This window comes from Lonchura striata, chromosome 25 (genome assembly GCF_046129695.1).
Source record: "Lonchura striata isolate bLonStr1 chromosome 25, bLonStr1.mat, whole genome shotgun sequence".
NCBI lineage: Eukaryota > Metazoa > Chordata > Aves > Passeriformes > Estrildidae > Lonchura > Lonchura striata.
Window position 1 is genome coordinate 8,797,009 of NC_134627.1, and position 20,335 is coordinate 8,817,343.

At 47.1% G+C, this 20,335-nt stretch overlaps 1 protein-coding gene across 3 annotated transcripts in view; it reads right to left on the reverse strand.

Annotated features, from left to right (window-relative positions):
- Positions 1-20,335, reverse strand: part of KANSL1 (KAT8 regulatory NSL complex subunit 1) — a 74,139-nt gene that overhangs the window by 17,659 nt on the left and 36,145 nt on the right. For all 3 annotated transcript variants that reach the window (XM_077788353.1, XM_077788354.1, XM_077788352.1), the window contains exon 3: positions 2,548-2,689. In XM_077788353.1, the coding sequence (XP_077644479.1) occupies positions 2,548-2,689 (142 nt within the window). The remainder of the gene's footprint in view (positions 1-2,547; positions 2,690-20,335) is intronic.

Sequence of the window (20,335 nt, forward strand, 5' to 3'; positions counted from 1 at the left end):
AAACACCGTAATTATGCATATTTTGGGCTATATTATAACAAAGGAGAGCAAAATATACAAGGGATTATGGAGTTGATGGAACCTACAGACTATGAACACAGCTCAGGACAAAGACAAGCCCCAGTGAGCAGCATTTGGTCAAACAAGGAACTGTGAAGGGGCTGCTCAGATCAGGAACAAGCAGATCAGTCACCTGAAAACAATTCTGGAGGTTGCACAGTGTGTCACAGCAAAGTGAGCCTGGAGGGAACCTGGGCACATTATCTGGAGAGAGGACAGAGCCACAAGGCTTCCCTCAACAGCCTGCTATTTTTAAGTGCCTGCAAACAGGATATTTTACAACCAGCTTCGAGCACACGCTCCCTGATTTGGTGTTTTCCTCCACTTCTCAGCAGGCTCCCACTGAGCTGATCCGGATGTGCTGAGAGCACAATTCCTGCTGAGGCTCCCAGGCAGCAGTTTACCCTCAAAACACAGGGTTATTTTTGACTGCCTCGTCCTTCCCTTGCTTTGATCTGACACAGCAATGTGTCTTTCTTGAAGGGTACACTGGGCTGTAAACTCTAACATATAAAGGTAATTAAACTAAAAAAGAATGAAATCAAATTTCTTTGAACTTTAGAACTTGTAGAACTCTGAATTCCTGCAGCAGCTACATTTTAACCTCCTTGTGGCCCAATAAGCTGGAGTTAGAGTTATATTGATAGAAAAAACAAGGTGTTCCCAAATTCTTTAACTGTTTTCCTTGTACAATTTGAAGCCAAATCCATTCCAACAAGCTCGTGTGTTACTGAAACACAGGGTTGTTTCTCTAGTCTCCTATTCTTGTTCCAAGCCCTTTTAAGACAGTCTCTAGTTTTTCACTGGTGCAAACAGAATCTGTTTTACAACCATCCCAGAGCTCAATGACATCAAGATAACGACAGCTGGGTGCAAGAATAATCTCCAGCAAGCCTCATCAGAGAACTCGTGGTTCTGGTTTTTTCTTCTTCAGGCAGAACAGCCACTACCCAAAACACTCAAGTTCTGAATGCCCTGCACCTTAAGCAACATGTTTTATCTTCAAGTCATGTACTGGGGTATCACAGTTGAGTTTTGGTTTGAACAAATCAAAGAGGATGATCCTATTGGCCAGACCCTCCTTTCAGAGCTTGTGGCTATGTTATAAAAACACAGGGATGTTTGTGACCATTACCATGCCACTTCATGAGCCTGTCAAGTTGCCATCACCTGGTGAAAGCCCTGAACCTTCCACATCATTACGTGAGTTTTCTTGTTTCTTCCATTACTTAACTTTTAGCATATAAATATTCAGCTATTCTGTATTTTGTACTTAAAACCATGCTGCACCATCAGCTTTAAGACAGAAGGAGGATGATTCTTTCTGAAGAATCATTCATTTGCCCACTTCCCAGAAGCCTTCTGCCCTAATCTCAGTAATGGATTCTGCTCACAAGCCGTGCTCTTCCACCTACTCATTTAGAGCCCTCACTCACTCAATTAAGCCTGTTTTTTCTGCACAGCTGCATCAAAGTCCAGTCTCCCTCCCCTGCTTTCTACCCCCTGGAAGCCTCTCCCCACCACCCCCAGAGCAGCACACATCTTGGGAAAGGCGTTTGCCAGACTGAATTCCTGAGGATCTCTCAGTTGATGCAATACCAGGAACCTTCTTGCCACAAACTCCAGACATTCCTTCCTCCAAGGCCTGACATTTAGATGTGCATGCCTGAACAAGTCTCCGTAACAATCCCTTCCTCATCCCTTCTCTGCTCACCCCCATTCTCCCACCATCTGAGAGCAATGCTAAAAAAAAATTACTTCCACAGAGAAAGGTCAGCACAAAAAAATTATCTTTTTTTACGGAACAGGCTCAATTTTAAGCCTGTTGAGATAGCATCTGAACTAACTTCCTCCACAGACCACTCCCTTTTCCACTAAATCTCAGTTGTTTTTACCCCCATCTTCAGCTACTCCCAAAAAGAAAGAATGGGAAGGTTTAAAAAAAATATTAAAGAGAAAGGCTTGAGTGATGGGGAACAGCATTACACATGCAACAGCACCAGCTCTGCTCAGCACCAAAGACTGACTCTGAAGCAAGGTATCGCTCCCTTCACGTTATCATGCTGAACCAGGGACAGGAATTACACTCAGCCCATGCCAAATTGCATTACAATTAGTCACAGCTTTGCAATCTGCTCTGGGAGAGAGGCAGGAGGGAAAAAGCATCAGACTTCACATCCACACTCTCCAGTGTCAGAGGGAGCCATCAGGAGGCAAAGCAGAAGCATGGTGCCCGAAGGCCTCCTGCTCCATCTGCTGCATCCTGTCCCATCCTGCCCCATCCCTGCTCGATTCCTGCCCCATCTCGCTCCACCACACTCCATCCTGCTCCATCTGCTGCATCCTGCTCCATCCTGCCCCATCCCTGCCCCATCCTGCTCCACCACACTCCATCCTGCTCCATCTTGCCCCGTCCTGTCCCATCCTTCCCCATCCCTGCCCCATCCCACTCCATTCCTGCCCCCTCCTGTCCCCGCTGCCCCTCACCTTGTTGGCTCTGATCTGCTTGTAGATGTCCGTCTGCTGCCGGATGCGGTACTCCAGGTCCGACACGTGGGCTTGGAGCCAGTTCCAGCGGCTGACGATGGCGGCGCGGTCTGCTGCCCACCTCCACTCTGCCCTCCGCCTCCTGCAAGGCACACAGCAGTATTGTCAGTGTGATTTTCATTACACAGGCCACAGAAATCCAAGACAGATCAAAAGCTGCATCCTGGATGGCAGGACTGATACCATCTCACCCCTGCTAATAATTACCAAGGAAATTACAGATGTGCTGCAAGGGCCATGTCTCTGCAGAGCAATATTCCAACATCTGCTGGCACCCAGTGACTGAAGTCTTTAAAAAAAGTCTCTGGCATCAGTCCCCAAATCCACCTGAACGCAGCTGACACCACGTGGCCACAATTAAACCCCAGTGACAAGTTTCACAACCACCACTGCCAGGTGGAGAGGACCAACAAGGCCAATTTAGCACAAGCTGCTCCCCTGCAATGACGTGTTGCACAGGACAGAGCAGGCACAGCAAAGCAAACCTGATTTCTGCAGCTGATGGATGGACCAAGCAAATAAAGAAGCCAGGAAATAACATCAACTGTCATCAAAGCACCCTCAATCCTTACTGCTGCACTCCACGGTGGACAGGAACACAGAGATGGTAAGGAATGGATAAATCCACAGCTCCACTCTCCACGTTAAAAGCCACAGTATCATGAAAACATACCCTAAGCATACTGATTCCTGTGGATAAATATTACGGCTTCCGAGAAAGGAAGAAACCCTGACATGGTGTGCAAACAAAGCATCAGCAGAAAGTGCTGACAAATCCAGTGTTTCTGCACAAAGCCTTTGCCACATCTGGATGCTTAGCAATTAAGAAATTAATCACAAAATAATTCCCTATGCCCTTCTCTCCCCCTCCTTCTGTGTAGGAATTTTGAACCAGCCAAAGCATGTGGGGCAGGGGAGCCACAGCAATGTCCAGATGTTTCCTCCAAAATCAAACCAGAAAGTCTTCTGCTGAGATTAACCCATTTCAGAGCTGAAACCAGCCACGACAGCAGAAGCAGCACGTGGTCAATGAGGTTCTGTACTGAGGCAGCCCCAGCTGCAGAGATGGGAAGGAGCAGAAATCATCAAGTTCTTCAAAAAATCTGCACCTCTTGGGCCTCTGCCCTGATTTAGGCATAACTGCTACCAAATGCACTTGCCTAAAAATGAAATAAATACAAAAAAGTCCCAGGGTTATTACAAGTTTCAAATCAACTAATAGAAATACCCTGAAAAGAAGGAGTTGCTGCTTCAAACTGCAAGTGAAACACCTGCATTTAGAACAAGAAACATTATCCATATTCCTGCTGGACCTCTGGCTGTCCCTGCAGAGCCAATGTAGATGAGGCCACGTTCCCACAAAACAGGCAAAAGCACCCACTGCCTTCTGCCCTCCCAGCCTTCTCCAAAACACAGGGGTTCAGGTCCTTCCCTCTGGAATACTGCCCCGTGTAAAACCAGATTTCAGCAGTCTGCTCTTTGGGGAGCCACAGAGCCCTGGGAATTTTTAGAAATAAGTTTTATAATCAAATGGTGTTGAGAGTACATCTGAAGTGCCAATTCCCTAAGTTTGCCTCTCCCAACATTACAAAGCACCTCTGCCTGCTGGAACACTGGTCTGTGCTGATAAATACAGCCTATTCTTTCACTCAGATTACAAAGAAACTGAGATTAAGTATTGAAAGAATAGTTCTCAATCCATTTCGTTTTTTAAGTAACATGGCAGCACAAGCAGCAGCAGACCTGCTCTTCACCTTAAAATCAGGACACATCCTACCCCAGAAAAACCCACTGGATTTGAACCAAAAATAACTCAAGAAAGTGAAACACGGTAATGTACACTTCATCCTCTGACACCCTGCGGCAGCAGTGGAGGAGGGGAAGAACAGAATGATGGCTCAGCCACACTTTCCAAAACAGCACCAGCGTAGCGTTCCTATATTTAGAACTGAGCCTTTCCCAGCTCGGTCCCACCCTTCCCTGCGAGGTGCTGGCAGCAACATCATGGGATGGATGTTCCCTCATGGGGATCAGCTCTGGGACAAGGACCTACGGATATTCCTCAGCTTTAATGCCTCCACAAGCTTTTTGTGAAAATGATTCTCTGCTCGTCTAGCATTAGAAAGGAGCAACCACGCCCAACACAGAGTGATGTCCTGCGGTGACTACTGGGGATCTGAAACCTCCACTTGCTCCGGGGGAGAGGAAAACCCTCCCCTTTCTTTCAAAACCTGAAGAGAATCTACAAGGAAAATGGAGAGGGACTTTTCACAAGGGTATGGAGCGACAGGACAAGGGGGAACGGCTTCAACGTGACAGAGGGAAGGGTTAGATTGGATACTGGGAAGAAATTCCTCCCTGTGAGGGTGGTTATGCCCTGACACAGGGATGACTTAGCTCCATCCCCTGCCGTGGGCAGGGACACCTTCCACGGTCCCAGGCTGCTCCAAGCCCCACCCAGCCTGGCCCGGGACACTTGCAGGGATCCAGGGGCAGCTGCCCTGGGCACCCCATGGACAGGATTTCTTCCCAATATCCAATCTCAGTCTCAGTTTCAAGTCCCTCCATCAGCCCATCCACCCACCAGTCCATTCTGCTTTCTGCTGAGTTCGTGCAGCTGAATTCCAACCAGGCAGACAGAGACAGCCCCAACAAACGGAGGGAATTAGAGATTAGCAGACTTATTTTTCACCAGGAGACTGCCCTAGTAAAGGCCCAGCTGCAAAGTGAGCAGAGCAGACCCACCAGCTGCTGCTAAAGCAGCGTGGTAATGACATGGAGCAGCACAGAAAAATGGAGCTAGAACTGATTTCAGATCGGAGAGTTACAGGCTGGAGGGGAGCTACGTTATCAGATCCACTTCTAGGAATCAGCAGAATGAATGAGAAACAGCCACTGGGGTCTGGAGGGAGATTGTTTCTGCCACTCCAAGCACTTGAGCAAACCCAAACCATCTTGATATTAAATGAGGAATAACAGGTCACGCTGGAAGAAAGAGTCGATGCCAGAAGAAAGAGAAACACAACACAGAAACACTGAGAAGCTCTGCAGGCAGCCAAGCAGGCTGGGAGCTAGAACAGCCATGGGAGGGGTTCACTGGGAACCAGAGAATGCCTTTGGCACTGATGCCAGGAGGCGGCACAGCCCAGGGCACCAGCAGCTCCCAGAGCCTGGATGCTCACAGATTAATGCCACAAGATGAGGCAATAAGCTCCAGCTTTCCAGGCACTTTCCATATGGCTCCCCTCCTCCACTCTGCGTATTCCCAGGGGCTTTGCTGTCCCCTGGAATGAAGTCACCTTCCAGTGCTGGATCGACTCTCCTCTTTCCTGCACAGCTTTGGACAGCAGAAATCACGTCAGAGTGATTCAAAGCTCTGGGGTTTGAGACTTTCCTCCAGGGACACCCAGCTCAGTCTCCCTCACCTTCCAGAGGAAAACTGGGAATGTTTCAGCCCCTCTCACAGAGGATCATCACCATGGCCCTGGGACAGAGCCCAGGAGATGCAGGATGGGACTTTTCTTCAGTAAGACAACCAATTCAGTTGCTATTTTCCACTTTGCTTCTGTCCCTGTATATTCTTCACATTCATTCTTCACCTCACCAAGCTTTTACCTTATTATTATTATTATTATTATTATTATTATTATTATTATTATTATTATTATTATTATTATTATTATTATTATTGGATCAATGCAAAACCAGATCAGTGTGCAGAGCAAGAGTTAAAGCTCTGCCAAACCCACTCTCTTGATGACTCTGAGGGAGGAAGAGAAAACCCCACAAGGCTCGAGAACAATCTCATTAGCTGATCGTAACATTTCTGCCTGCAAAGAAGCCAAAGTGAACAATTTGTTCAGCTGAACACCCGCCCCCACCCCTGGACAGAACCATCAGCTTTGAAGGGCTCTTTATTCCCAGCATGTGCTCGGCACTCTGCTGAATCTCCTTCCAAGCTCCCCTCGACTCATTCATTCCCATATTCACACAAACCCAGGACCTCCACAGGCTGGGAGTAAAGACTTATTTCCACTGAAAAAAGCCCCCACTGCTCAGGGAAAACTTGGGAGGACAAATCCTAAAGCATGAGCAGGGCTAACCAAGCTCCTGCCCCAAGGCCGAAGCGCCCGGTTTCTCAGCAGTGAACTGGAAGTCACCGCTGTGTTTAGCTGCCGTTTTTAGCTCAGAGCAGCAGTGCTGGCTGTGGGTCAGCACCCGCAGCACCTGCAGGACCTGTGCCACCAGCCCTCGCTCCCCGCGCAGCTCTGGCCCCTGCAGGGATGGAGTTCCAGTCCCGAGCAGAGCAGCTCCAGAGCACTGTCCAAGGCTGCCCAGGATGGACTCAGAGGGCTTTTCTAACTGAAAGGATTCCAGGCTTCTGTGAAGGAGAAACTCCACAGCCCCAGGTGCTACAGAGGCTGGTGACACAGCATCCCATCCCTACCTAACTCACACCCTCGGGGTCGGGATCCTGCTGGAGCACCAAGGGTGACTCACGGGGACACTGAGTCACTCCTGCCTGTGCTGGCCTTCCAGCCCGTCCACCATCCCTGTGCAAACCTGGAACCTCGAGAGAACAGCAGCAGCTCCCACCAGGGCCTGCCAAGGGCAGAACGCTGTCTCAGAAGTGCTTCCACACTGTTTCAAACCCAAGCGCCCCAGATCTTTACACCAGGACATTTATGCACTGCCCCAAGCACTTATTCAGCTGACTGTCCAAAAAACAGCCATTCCCAGCTCTAGCTGCTCTTGAGCCCTCAGCAGCAACAATTGTTCTGTGACAATAGCCAAAAAGGAGGATTTTATTCTTCTAGCTATGCCAATGTGAGTACTTTGGGCTGCGTCTGAACCCTGCTTAGCACCCACGGACAAAGGTGTGAGAAGGGGAATGTGGGGGAGCAAAGCGCAGGACAGGAGGTTGGATCAGAAGTGTGGTCACCACAAGCTGCCTGTTACAGCCAAAAAAGAAAGAAATCCAACTCTCCAGAGGCTCAGCAGAGCAGTCAGCTGAAAAATACCATGTTTTAAGGAAATTTATTGGACCCATTTTTTAGTAGAGTTCTTCACACGTTCATGAGCACTGAGGCAAGCAGAGCAGAGCAGCCTGAACTGTCTGTGTGCAGATTCTGCCTGATCACCATCACTCCAGAAATTAAGGCAGTTTCTTAGTCCCTTGCAGCTAAATCCAGGAATGAGAAGGTGACACTACACAAGGCACCAAAGTTTGCTCTGACTACATTCAATTCATTGGGAATTTTTCCCTTAAAGCTGTGGTTAAGATGCCATTCTCAACATTACAAACTATGAAACAAGAATGCCCACTTTTCCCTCAAAATGCCTAAAATACAATTCCTCAAGCTTACAACAAACATGTTCCAGGAGCATATCCTTCTTTCTGCTGAGTAAGGACTTTTATCAATATTGTAATTTTGCTTATAGCAGCTTCCCAGCAGGTCTGGGTTGCACAGGAGAATCATTACCTTTCTTAGACCCAGATTTTTCACTAGGAGTTAAAATTCTTCTGCAAGAAAGCATGAAGTGGCAGAAGCACAAAGCAAATGGAAATTGTGTTCTTTGTTTTTTTTCTCCTCTTCACATTAAAGGTGGGATCTCACCAAGAGATTTGTAACTTTCTTCTGGCAAACTCAAGAGCTGAGGGCTGGTGCCTCCTGTTCACTAGGAGGATACAGCAAGCAATGACAGAGGTTTGACATCTTCCCTAACACATCATGAGCACAACCAGCAACAACCACAAGCCATAATCTGGAATACTGCACTTCTATCCTAAAGCTCTGCTTGCTGCCAAATTGAAGCCCCAGCAGAGCAAACCAGCCATTCCTAGCTCCTGTCTCCCTGCAGCACCATGAGATCACCTCACTTGGCAGCATGGCACTTTCTGGATTGCTGGAAAACAAGCTTCCCTGAGAATAACGCAGTTAAAACATCAAAGAAGAGAAGGAAGGGGGTGTTCAGTGTTCTAAGCTCTTCAAACAAAACTGAGAGCACAACAGAGAGGAGACAATTACGGCACAGAGTAAACTGTTTGAGAAGTTATTACACTTGTTCCACAGCAAAGCCCTTTGTATGCAGCAAGAGAGGGGTTTGGTGTCCAAGTGGGGGAGCGCTGGCTGCAGCCCATTAGTGCCACAGTCCCCGGGGAACAAGAATAGAGACTATGCAAATCAGGATCCATTGTTAAAAGGGAAAATTTATTTCACATTCCTGAGCAGCAGTGTTCCTGGAGCATAACAATTGGAGAGGCCCTTCTGCTGAGTATGGCACATTTTTATGCTCCACAGTAAATCAATACTCCATAAGACAGAAACTACATGAAATTATAGCCAGGGTGAGGACGGCAGCCCTGAGCTTTGGTTAGCAGCACCAACACAACCTCGTGTCAGAACAGAACTTATTTGGGACCTGTTTTCATTGTTCAGGAGAGCTCCCGAAGGCAGAATTTATGGAATGATTCTCCAGGATGTCAAAACCTTCCAGCTCATGCCATGAGGCAAATGGCACCAACAAAGGCATTTCCTGACTGTGCTGCTCTCAGCTTGATCTGAACAAGTGCCACTACAGTTGTCTCAGTGTACTGAAGCTTCCCCACTTGGGCAGCACCAGCAAAACAATCTCACAATGAGATACCCAAGAAAAAAGTGGAGTTAATCTCAAAGCAAAGAACTCTTTCTTGCAAGAGGGGAACTGACCATTCCTTCAGTATTTACCAAACTTCCCAATGACAGAGCTCACTACACACTGACACAGGATGCAGAAACTTGTTTTCAACTCAGCCACTTCTGAGCCCTGTCACTCCAGGATGGAAATGAGCAGGGCAACAAATAAAACCTGCTTTCATTTTCCTCTTGGTTTATCTCACAGGAGATAGTCTTCCTCTTCACCCCCACCCAGTGCACCCAGTAAACACTGACAGAGTGAGCAGCACTGGATACTCCCATCTCTCCAGGCATGAAAAAGCAGCTTCAGCCTCTTCACTTCTCATTATGCAGCCGTTAAACCTGAGGTCAAAGGGTGTTTTGTCATGGCTCATGGGGACCAGGGGGGCTTTTGTTTAACTCCACAGGTTCCGCAGCCCAAGATCAAAATGAAACTTCAGGATAAGTGATTACACTGAAACAGGCTCAGCTAGAGGCCTGGGAAATTTCTGCACTGCTGGGATGACCTCACCCTCCTTATCTGCTCTTTCATGTCCTGGGAGGAAGAGGAGAGGGCTCTGCAAACACGTCTCCAAATGCAGAATTCTGACATCGTGTTCCTGAACACAGCTCTGAGATCACAAAACTACACTCTGCTCTGTACCTGGAACACAAAAGCTCTGAACCCTCCTCACAAAAGTCTCCTATAAAGTTTTGGTTTTTTTTAGTTTTCCTCACAGTACATTAGAGCAAGGAAGATTTTACGCTCACACAAAGGCATCAGCTGAGAAGTCCGGAGAATTTCTGACTCCCCATCTCTGGAAATGTTCAAGGCCTGGGGCTTGGAGCAACCTGGTCTAGTGGGAGGTGTCCCTGCCCATGGCAGGGGGTGAGACTGGATAAGATTTAAGGTTCCTTTCAACCCAAACCATCCTATGATTCTAAAAAATACATTTGTTTGAACATGTAATGACATCAGGACAAACAAGGTAGAAGCCAGAAGATTTCCAGCAGGAGCAGAAGATCTCAGCAGGGCCAAACATGGCTGAATGGGCTGGGCTTGGAGTGAGCGAGAATACACACTGGATTTTGGAGGACACTGAAGCAGCACAGATGCATCAATAAAGAGCTGCATCAGTGGTATGAATTCACCAAGCAGGTGCAGTCCCAAGGCTCTCTGCCTTCCAGGGCAGCAGCAGCCTGCTTCCCAGCCTTCAGGAGAGAGCTGGGAGCAAGTTCCACGAATGCAATCCCAGCTCACACCCTCTCACTCAGGGGCTTGCCCTGATTTCTAAGCCTTCAGTCCCAGTAGCTTCAGAGTCGTAGGAAAAATGAGATTTCCTTTTCTTTTTTGGCCTGAAGCATGGGGAGATGACCCCTGTTCAAAGCAACAGGAACACCATGTCTTTTAGGGAAAGAGAACACCCACTGGACACAGAATATTCTCTGTGGTGCTCTGCTCAGCCCCTCCTAGCATAGATCCCTACCCAGGCCTCACCCTACGCTGGTCCCAGCAAAAATCACCTCTTCAGTCTGTATCAGAGCAAGAATAAAGCTGCACATCAATATTAAATCTGAAGGTCATTTAGACAAGGGAAGGGTCAGGCGTGCTATTTCTGGCACCAATCCAAGGAAAGTTTCCTCTCTCAACCCAAAGAGTCCTTCCAGTTAACACAGAAATAACACATTTCTGGCTTCCAAGCCCTTTATCTAAGAAATGGGATAATATAATCCTGGCTGAAGGACTGCTGTATAGTACAGGAACATGGAAAAAGTCCAGAGAGAAATGTAAAGGGAGAGGGAGAACAGGAGACTGATGTGAGTCACGCTGTGCTGGGTTTTGCCTGAAGCCAGAGAAGCACGGTGGAAAGGGGCCATGGAGCATCGGGATGGCACGGGCAGGGAGAAGGGCAGCTGCTTCCAGCCACTCAACTGTGGACAGGCAGCACATCAGAAGGCATAAGTGATGGACTTAGCAATTGTGCTCCACAGCAAAGATGCAGAAAGGTTTCATGGCACTGAATCAAATCTGACACAAACATCCCCGGGGATGCAAGGGGAGCTGCTGGTTTGGGGTAGGTAAACTGAGGGCACAAGAGAAAGGAGCTCTGGGCAGAGCTGTGCTGGGGTGGCTGGAGATGGCCAAAATAAGGCTGTGAAAATCCAGTTGTATTTCCATGAGAAGAAAGGAACAATCTGCATTGTTCGGCCACGTGAAACCCCCTTTTATCAGTGATGCTCTGGCACACAAAGGACTGAAGAAACACTGTATTCAAACATCAAATGGCAGACACAAAAGAGCATCTCTGCTTTCCAAGAAAGGACTGAGCTCTGACCAGGTCGAAGAATCTTCCAGAAGAGCAACTCCGGCCACTAATGAAGGGTTTTGAGGGAGCTTCCCATCTCATCTGCATTCAACCACCAACACATCGTGTCACTTCCCTCATCACAGCTTTGGCACCAATGCATGTCTGTCAACACCCATGAATTTCTCGGCATTCCTGGCTCCTTTATCAAGTTTTCCATCATTTAATGAATCTCATTTAATGAATCTGCAAATCCCTCTGCATGGTCCCACAGAACACAGTTTAAGAGCTGCTATTTCGGCCCATACTATCTTCTGAACATGTTTCCCAGAAACAATTTTAAACCCCAGTTTCTGGACAGTAGAAAGGAGGAGTATTTCACCTAACACACAACAGAGGTGGCACATACTGGAGGCTGGAGCTAACAACAAACCTTGGGAAGCGATGGGGACAAAAAGGAGCCAAAAAGGATCTTGGCAGCTCCTCTGAGGGCTGAGTCCTGCGGGTCGCATCCTCCCGTCCACCCTGGCAGCGGCGCTGCCTTTGGGACAAGGACGGGACACTTCGAGTGGCTGGGGGAGGACAAGGGGAGCCTGGCTCCTGCCAGAGCTCCACCTGGGCCCTGCTCTGCTGCCATGCTGCCAAACCATCCCTCAGCTCAACTCGGTGCCCTGCGAAACAAGGGCCTCCCCAAACAGAGCTGCAGCCACAGGAGGCCTCTGCTCCTCGCTGTGGGCTGACAAAGGACTTAATGTTTAAACTTACAGATACCCTATTTACTCTGCTGAAAGAGGGCAGGGAGTAACTGAAACCCTGAGAGCACAGGAGCGCTGGAGGGGAAGGAAGCGGGTCTGGATGAGCTGCAGAGCTGAGGTGGCCGAAGGCGCACTGAATGTTGGGGTCCGGCCGGCCCTCACGGAGCCGTGCGGAGCAGCTTACACAACCACTCTGGACAGTGAACTCTGCAGAGTCCAAATACATAAAGGCACACGTGTGCACGTGCATTTCTCCCACAGAACCGAAAGAGAGAACACAGGAACTATCACTGAGGGCAGAGTTGAGGATTAACTCCAGGTAGGCTCCAAGGAGAAAATCCACATCTGACCAGGGAGAAAAGCAAGAAACTGACAGCAGAGTCCATGTTTGTGTATCTGTGGTGGGAATCTAATACTTATTTCCTACATCACAAACGAAGACTTTCCCTTAGGGAATTGGACACTGCTGAGGTGGAATCATGATTGAGGGCTCTCATCCATCTTCTGCCACGTGGCAGAGCAGGAGGGGAAGAATAAATTCTTACAGTTTAAAAGGCTCAAAGCTGGGGCCCCAGTCCCACTCTGCTAATTCTGTGCTCCATCGCAGATTTGCTGTTTGATCCTGGCCATGGTACTTGACATCTTTTTCTCATCTATTAAATGGCCAGAGGAGTTCTGGCTCACGGTCAAGAGGCTCTGTTATCTGTGGGGTATTTATTGTCCCAGGCACAAGATCACTTCAGAGTGGAATGGTTTTAGAATCACAGAAGACATTCCACTGTAACCATCAATTTACTACCTTCTCTCTTTTAATTAATTAAACACTTGCCAAAAAGGCTCCCTCTAATCAGGCCCACACTCCCTCCTAGGCACTGGGGAGGTGGGTGAAGAAAAGCAGAACAAAGGGAGGGTTTTCACCTTGTGGCATCTCTGATCCTATAACTGCCCTCCCCTCCCATTGCCAGGCTCTTCTGGAGCAAAATATGTGTCACAGATACACACACAAATTTAGGAGTGATTATATGGGCTTAATTTCATTTTTTGAGATTAAAAGGGAGGGGTCAGCTGCAGGTTAACAATCCACTCATGTAGTAACTCTGTTGTTTGGGCTTTTTATTAGTTCAGCTACATGAGGCATCTTCAACGTGAATTTGGGGAGCAGGACTGAGCAGCTGTCCCCCTGTTACAACTGTTACACCCTTCTGAATGCTTCATCCTTCTCCCCCTGCAGCTCAGGCTCTTCCCAAAGACTCTGGCTATTCCCTAAAGCTGGGGAAAGGACACACTGTGTTCAGCAACTCTTTTTTGTCCCCTTGTGCTCCATTTTCTTTCTTCAATGTCTCAAAAAAAAAAAAAAAAAACCACAAATAAAAGTCAAAAAGATACAGCTATTTCTCCTCTTTAGTAATCCTGAATATATTTATTATCATGTCTGACCTACAAAAGAAAACATGACCTGATCTACAGAAGCCTGCATCAAGCGTTATTTTGCCTTTTTATTGTTTTGTTTTTAAAATCCACCCTTCCCCCAAAGCTCTGATTTTACAGCAGTTCAGACTGGACAAACAGTTCCAAAGGAAGTGCCAAAATTTCCTAGATGTATCTGCTGAGAAAGCCTCTACTCAGGGGCACCAGGGAAGTTGAGGAGGTTTACGAAATGCTGCCATCCCTTCACAGCCACTTCTGCCTATGGAGCACTCAATTCTGGGCAAAATACATGAGGCTGGGCAGGAGCAGCCTGGTCTAGTGGGGATGGTGTCCTTGCCACGGCCGGGGGTGGAAGGGATGATCTTTAAGCTCCTTCAGCCCAAACCATTCCAGAATTCTCCAAAAGGAGGCCACCCACGCCGTGTCTCATCCCGTGTGTGCCAACAGCCATCCCGCTGCTTCCAGAGCCTGCTCTTGGGCCGAGCTCGAGAGCAGCTGCAGCAAATCCAAGCCTTAATCCTTGCACATGAGAAAGGAGAGAACCACGGCGGCAGGAGCCGAGGCCGCTGCTGGCCCTCGACAGGTGTGGACCCAGAACCTGGACTGGTGACAGGGCCTCAATGCGCCCCTTCATGCCCCGCAGTTCTGGGACAATGGAATCTCTGTCCAAAGCCTCGGAAATAAAGTTCCTCTTTGTGAGAGTTGAACTCTGACAAGCAAGAGCTGCAACCCAAACCCGACTCCACCTCCTGCCAGGACTCAGACAAATCCCAACCTCTGAAGTTTATGCTGCTGCCGTGTCCTGCCTTGCCAGGACCAGAAAATTCTCTGCACAGCCCTGGTTTGAAAGAACTGAGGTGTCATTTAGGACAAGACCAGAGGCACCCACCAATTCCAATGGGTTGGAGCTGGCAAACCGAACAAAGAGGAACAGGAAGTAAGTCTGGTCACAACTCCAACACTCCTCTGCAGCCATTGCAAAAGGGGTTGTGCAAATGCATTTCATAAATAGGTCAGAGAAATGAGAAAGCAGATGACAGACAGATGGCACAGCGAAAGGAGACAAGGAGGAAGAAGGGGGCAAAAACATCTGAGCCAAGAGAGAAGCAGCCAAGGAATTCTTCAATGATCCCAGCTTGTTTAATCAGCTCCACGCTCCAAACTTTACAAGAGGTGAAACACAAATAGAAGTCCACTTTATTTTGGACAAGGACCCCTGTACCTGGAAATCACTTCTCCGAGCAGCAGATGTATTCACCTTCCAGCACCTCAAATCCAGGCCATTCCTGGGAATGGAGCAGAAGTGCACTGGTAATTAGGGTCTAAAGGACATCATGAATTTTGGGCACACCAGCTTCCATGCTAGCAAAGCTCCCACTGGCACCAACACAACCTTTGTATCAACTTTACAAGAAAACGATCACCTGGTGTGTGTTAAAGGAAATTATTGTACCAGAACATTTAGTGATCCATCAGAAAAAGGGAGGCCTCAGACTTCAGCTCATCTGCTGACATATCCCCAGATGAATCACAGAATCCCAGAATGGTTTGGGTTGGAAGGCTTAAAGCCCATCCAGTGCCACCCCTGCCATGGGCAAGGACCCCTCCACTGTCCCGGATGCTCCAAACCCGTCCAGCCTGGCCTTGGGCACTGCCAGGGATCCAGGAGCAGCCCCAGCTGCTCTGGGCAAAGCACAATAAACTCCTCTCATGGCAGAACCAGACATGTCAGAACTGCAACACACTTCAGTATTTTCTGCACACATTAAATTTCTCCAAGTCTAAAACTCCACATATGTAACAAAAATTGTGTTTAAATGCTTAAAGATAACTCTCTGAAAAAATCTTTGGTACTCGACAGGTTCTTGACCAAGCCATCAGCATGGTTCTCACCCACAGAGCACACAAACCATGTCCCAGATGACGAGCAACTGAAAGGACAGACCAGAACAGGAGGCATTTTGAGTAGTTTCTACAAAACAAAAATCTAAATAAACCTTGATTGAAGGAACAAAAAGTAGTGAGACCCATCACTGACAGCAAGATGGTTCACTGATACTGACAGCAAAAGAGAGAATGAAAACATACTTAACACTTCTGACTGTATGCAGCTGACACAAAGAATATAGGGCAGAATTACAGTATTGGAATTTATGGTTTTTTTAAAAGATGGAGAGAAAAGTGAGTTTGGATCACTGAGGAAAAAGCACTGTTGGATTAGACCACTAAGAAGCCTTCTTAAAAAAAGAAGGGAAGGGTGATAAATGATCCATCAACAAGCCAGAAAATTTTAAGTGGAGTTTTAAGTAAATGAGAACAGATTTAAAAAGCCATCACATCTCCTGTTCAAATTCAGGCTCTGTTCAGATGGCAAGAGGCTACAAGATCACACCCAAAAGTACCTGTATTTTCTCCATGGCTTCCCAACCCAACAGGCAAGGGAGGAAACAAGAATTGATGCCTACAAGATCAACCTAAGCAGGACAAGAACGGTTTTGAAAATCCATTCCAGCTCAAGCAAACAAGCCTTTACTCAGCTAAATCAGCCTCCACAGCGATGTCTTCTCGCATAAATGATCTCATCTGGCCTTATGATCCAAGGCAAAAACAAGTACTCTTGACAGCAGTTCTCTGAGCTTGCTTTCCTTCTTTTCCTGCCAGTTCTCTCAGGATCATTCTGTCTTCTCCCAGCAGCATTTCTGTCCCCAAGGCACTGCCCCACTCCATCCATGTCAGTCGTGTCCTGCTCCTTCCAGGCCAGCAGCTGGAAGATCAAGACACACTGTCCACACACACCAGGTGCTCGTTCAGGAGAACTGAAGCACAAAACCTTTTCAGTCCCAGCGAAGTGTCCCAAGCACCAGTACCCAGCAAGTACTTACAGCATTCAAACTCTCAGCCCTGCTGATTTTGCTGGGGCTGAAAGACAGAGCCAAGTGCCTGGATCGCTTCATGGAATCAGCCCCATTGTGACAACAGTGTCTGGGCTCAGCTCTGCACCCACACCTGGCAGGAGGGAGGCTCTGGACCAAAACACCTTTTAAAAACAAGGGATGCTCAGGCACAGCCAGAACGTGCACCTGCCCCTTGACACTGGAAATCCTGCTGGAAGGGGATGTAGAGCTCACACCTGCTTCACACATTATTCAGTGGACAATAGAGAAATTAATGATGTTTGGAAAGTCACTAGTTATTTACAGCAAGGCATCAAATTTGTTACCAGGAGAGCTTCAAGGAGGTCAGGGTTACAGCCCTACAGTCACCTGCACAGGGCATCCTAAAATATCTGGGCTGGCTACACTTGAAAGAAAACTGAATTCAAACACAGCTAGGTCCTTAAAAGTAATCCTCCATCACATATTTGCTAAAAATCTTAATGGAAACATCATTTAAAGACCTTTATCAGAAGAGACAGAGATAAGGGTCATGTAACCTGCGGGTGTCTGATTTATTACAGGTGAGCTGAGCAGGGAGAAATTCAAACACATAATTAGAAAACAGGGAGGTGGAACAGACTTGGAGGAAGCACCTCTTCTTGCAGCTACTCCTAATAAGCAATCCCAGTCTTCAGCACAGCTCCAGGCGAGTCACCCTCCCAACATCCCAGTCAAAACTCTGAATCACACACCGAGACAAGAGCAAACAACGAAAGTGTCCAGCCTCCATTCACTAGGGAATCTGATTACTCAGATTGTCCTGCAGCTAATGGAAAAAGAGACACAGTGTGACAGAGGTGACACAGCCAGACCTGCAAAATCAGTGCTCAGTTCTCCCTCAAGCACCCGCAGAGCAACCCACCAGCATCTGCCTCCCTCCCTTTCTGCTGCTCACACTGTTGACAAAACCCAAAGCCTTTTAAGACATATTTAGTAATAACTTTTTTTTTTTCCCCTAAAGCAAAATTAGGCCTCTGTTGATTTCACAGGGCAGGACAGGCTGTGCCCATCTTCAGCTGTTCTTACAGAAAATGTTGCAGAAATGTTATCTAATCGCAGCAGTGGAGCATCTCTGCATCTGCTCTCCATGCACTTCAGGTCAGGCTTCACTTCACAAAGCTACAGAAAGGGACAAAAGTGAGGGAAAGGGTGGGGAGGTTTAATAAATGTCAAAATTCATCACGCAGGAATTCTGTTCAATCGCCTACTATTCCATGATGAAGAGAGCTGACCATGTTTGTTTCATCTTTCCACGCCCTCACAAGCTCCTCTAAAACCTGTCTCAAGACAAAGTGGATAAATCCTGGGGCAGTGAAAAAAAAACAGGGACCCTTCTTTCTGTGTTTCAATGCTTCTCCTGGATATATTCTTCTTTTATAGGACAACATCTTCTACTTCACAATTGAGAAACCAAGAAACTAATTGCTTCAAAACAGCAAAGAATTCCAGAGTAACTATTCCAGACTTTACAACACTGGTTGGAATAAATCCTCAGTGAATATGGCTTCAAAAAGCACCCTGTGCCCTCTCTTCCTCTTTCAACTCACTAAAATAAGACTTAAGAGGAAATCTGCTAAGACACGAAAGAAAAAAGGCCACCTCTTCTGCTAAGGGAACTAAGGGAAGCAACAATAACCCTCAGCAAAAGCTCAAAGATAAAGGTTTTTAAAGCTGCACCTCAATCTAGAGGGAGCCAGGAATGGTTCTCAAGGACTCAACACCCCGTGATGTGTCCTCCTGCCCCTGGGAATGACAGCAGCTCAAAGCTGCCCAATCCCCCCACACAAAACAGCAAAGGGCCTCTGCAGGTCCTGACAGAAGTATCTGCAGAGTAATTTAAATTTAAAATGTTTTAAAACAAAAATAATAAAAAATAAAATTAAGAAAAAGGAAAAAAAAAGCTGTGGCTGCCCCATCCCTGCAAGTGTCCAATGCCAGGCTGGGCAGGGCTTGGAGCATGCTGGGCTAGTGGAAGGTGTCCCTGCCCAGGGCAGGGGGTGGCACTGGTCCCTGCCTGCCCAAACCTGTCTGGAATTTTTTGATTTCTATAACTGTGTTTCCTTCAACCATTTAGCTCACCTGATTCTGCCCTTTGCCTGACTAGATTAAGTAATTACCAGCAGTACAGCAGCAATGGTAGGCAGTGGTTTCTGGAACATGGAATTATGCCAGAAAAGCTTTGGGATCCAGTTCCCAAGCGGAGGGAGTGGAAGCTCACTGCTGCCTGACTTCACAGCAATGACATCAGCTCCGAGCTCCGTGGAAATCTGAAGCCTCTCTCCAGGAGGATGGATCGGTGCTGAGCCCGGAGCGGTCACAGGGCTGCTGAGCACATCAGCTGATCCACACACAAAAGGGAGTTGAGTCTTCCTCCAGCACCCAGAGGAACCACCAGCAGCTATTTATTCTGTATCAGACAAGAGGGACTTATATCATATATGTCAGTATGTGTGTGTGTGTGTATATCTATATATATAGATAGATAGAAACACTATTTTACACTTATATAATTATTATGTATAAAATACATAAGTGTCTTGCACACCTGAGTAAGCATCATGTAAAAGAAAGTCTAAGCCTTAACCGCTGGGTTAGTCCATGTCTGTGCAGTACTTTCAAGATAAAAACACTCTGTGTGCTAAGCATTATCATCAAGTCTAAGAAGGATGGACTTGGCTCTAGGAGAGATACTAGAATTACATACACACAAATTAAAACACTTGGATTCTCTCCAGAGCAGATCACTCCGATTTTGTCTTTCTGCTTGTCAGTACACAGCTCCACAAATGTCTGCTTTTTGGAGACATGGGACAGAAATCTGCACAGTCAAGTTCCTAAAGGCAAATAATATCAAGAGTCATTCCTAAATGGCAGAAGATTATCCTCAAAACAAGAAAAAAAAGCAGCCTCACTTTTGTCATGGGATGCTCACACAGCTTAAAAAGTCCCAACTTTCGGCCCATAAAATTTTTTTGACTTTCACAGTGTGACACCAAACCCTTTCAATGAGAAACTTTAATGAAAGATTTAAAAGGTTCTACCAAAGTATTATATATAAACATTGAATATTTATATAAATATTTATGTGTAGTAACTTCCAAAACGAGATTCACACAAGAAGCAATCAAACTTACAAGTTTCAGGGAAAGTAGGCAGTCTCATGGAAAGCCACAGCAACTGGCTTCTACCAAACACCCAGCTCGGGTCTCCCTCCTCCTATCTGAACAAGTCTCTCTGTATCGTGCTGGCAGTTTCTGGAACAGAGTTTAGTCTTTAATCAAAGTTTATTTTCCTCTTGCAGAACACTGAGTACTCACATATCAAAAGCCTTGACAAAATTCCTAGGGCTTCACATTTTTCTTACTCCTAATGAAAACCAGCCTGGCTGGAGTTGTGAATATTGTCCTTGTTACTGTGATTCCCAAACCTTGGGATATGGGGCTGCTGCTCTGGGTGCCCTCAGGAGCATCAGGGCACCACTGGGCAGCTCCTGTGGCAGGGCAGAGCCCAGCACGTGGAAATCAGAAATCACACCTTTGCTGAAATCAGATCTTGGCTGAAATCAGACCTTTACTGAAATCAGGAATCAGAGCTTTGGTGAAATCAAGAATCAGACCTTTGCTGAAATCAGGAATCGGACCTTTGCA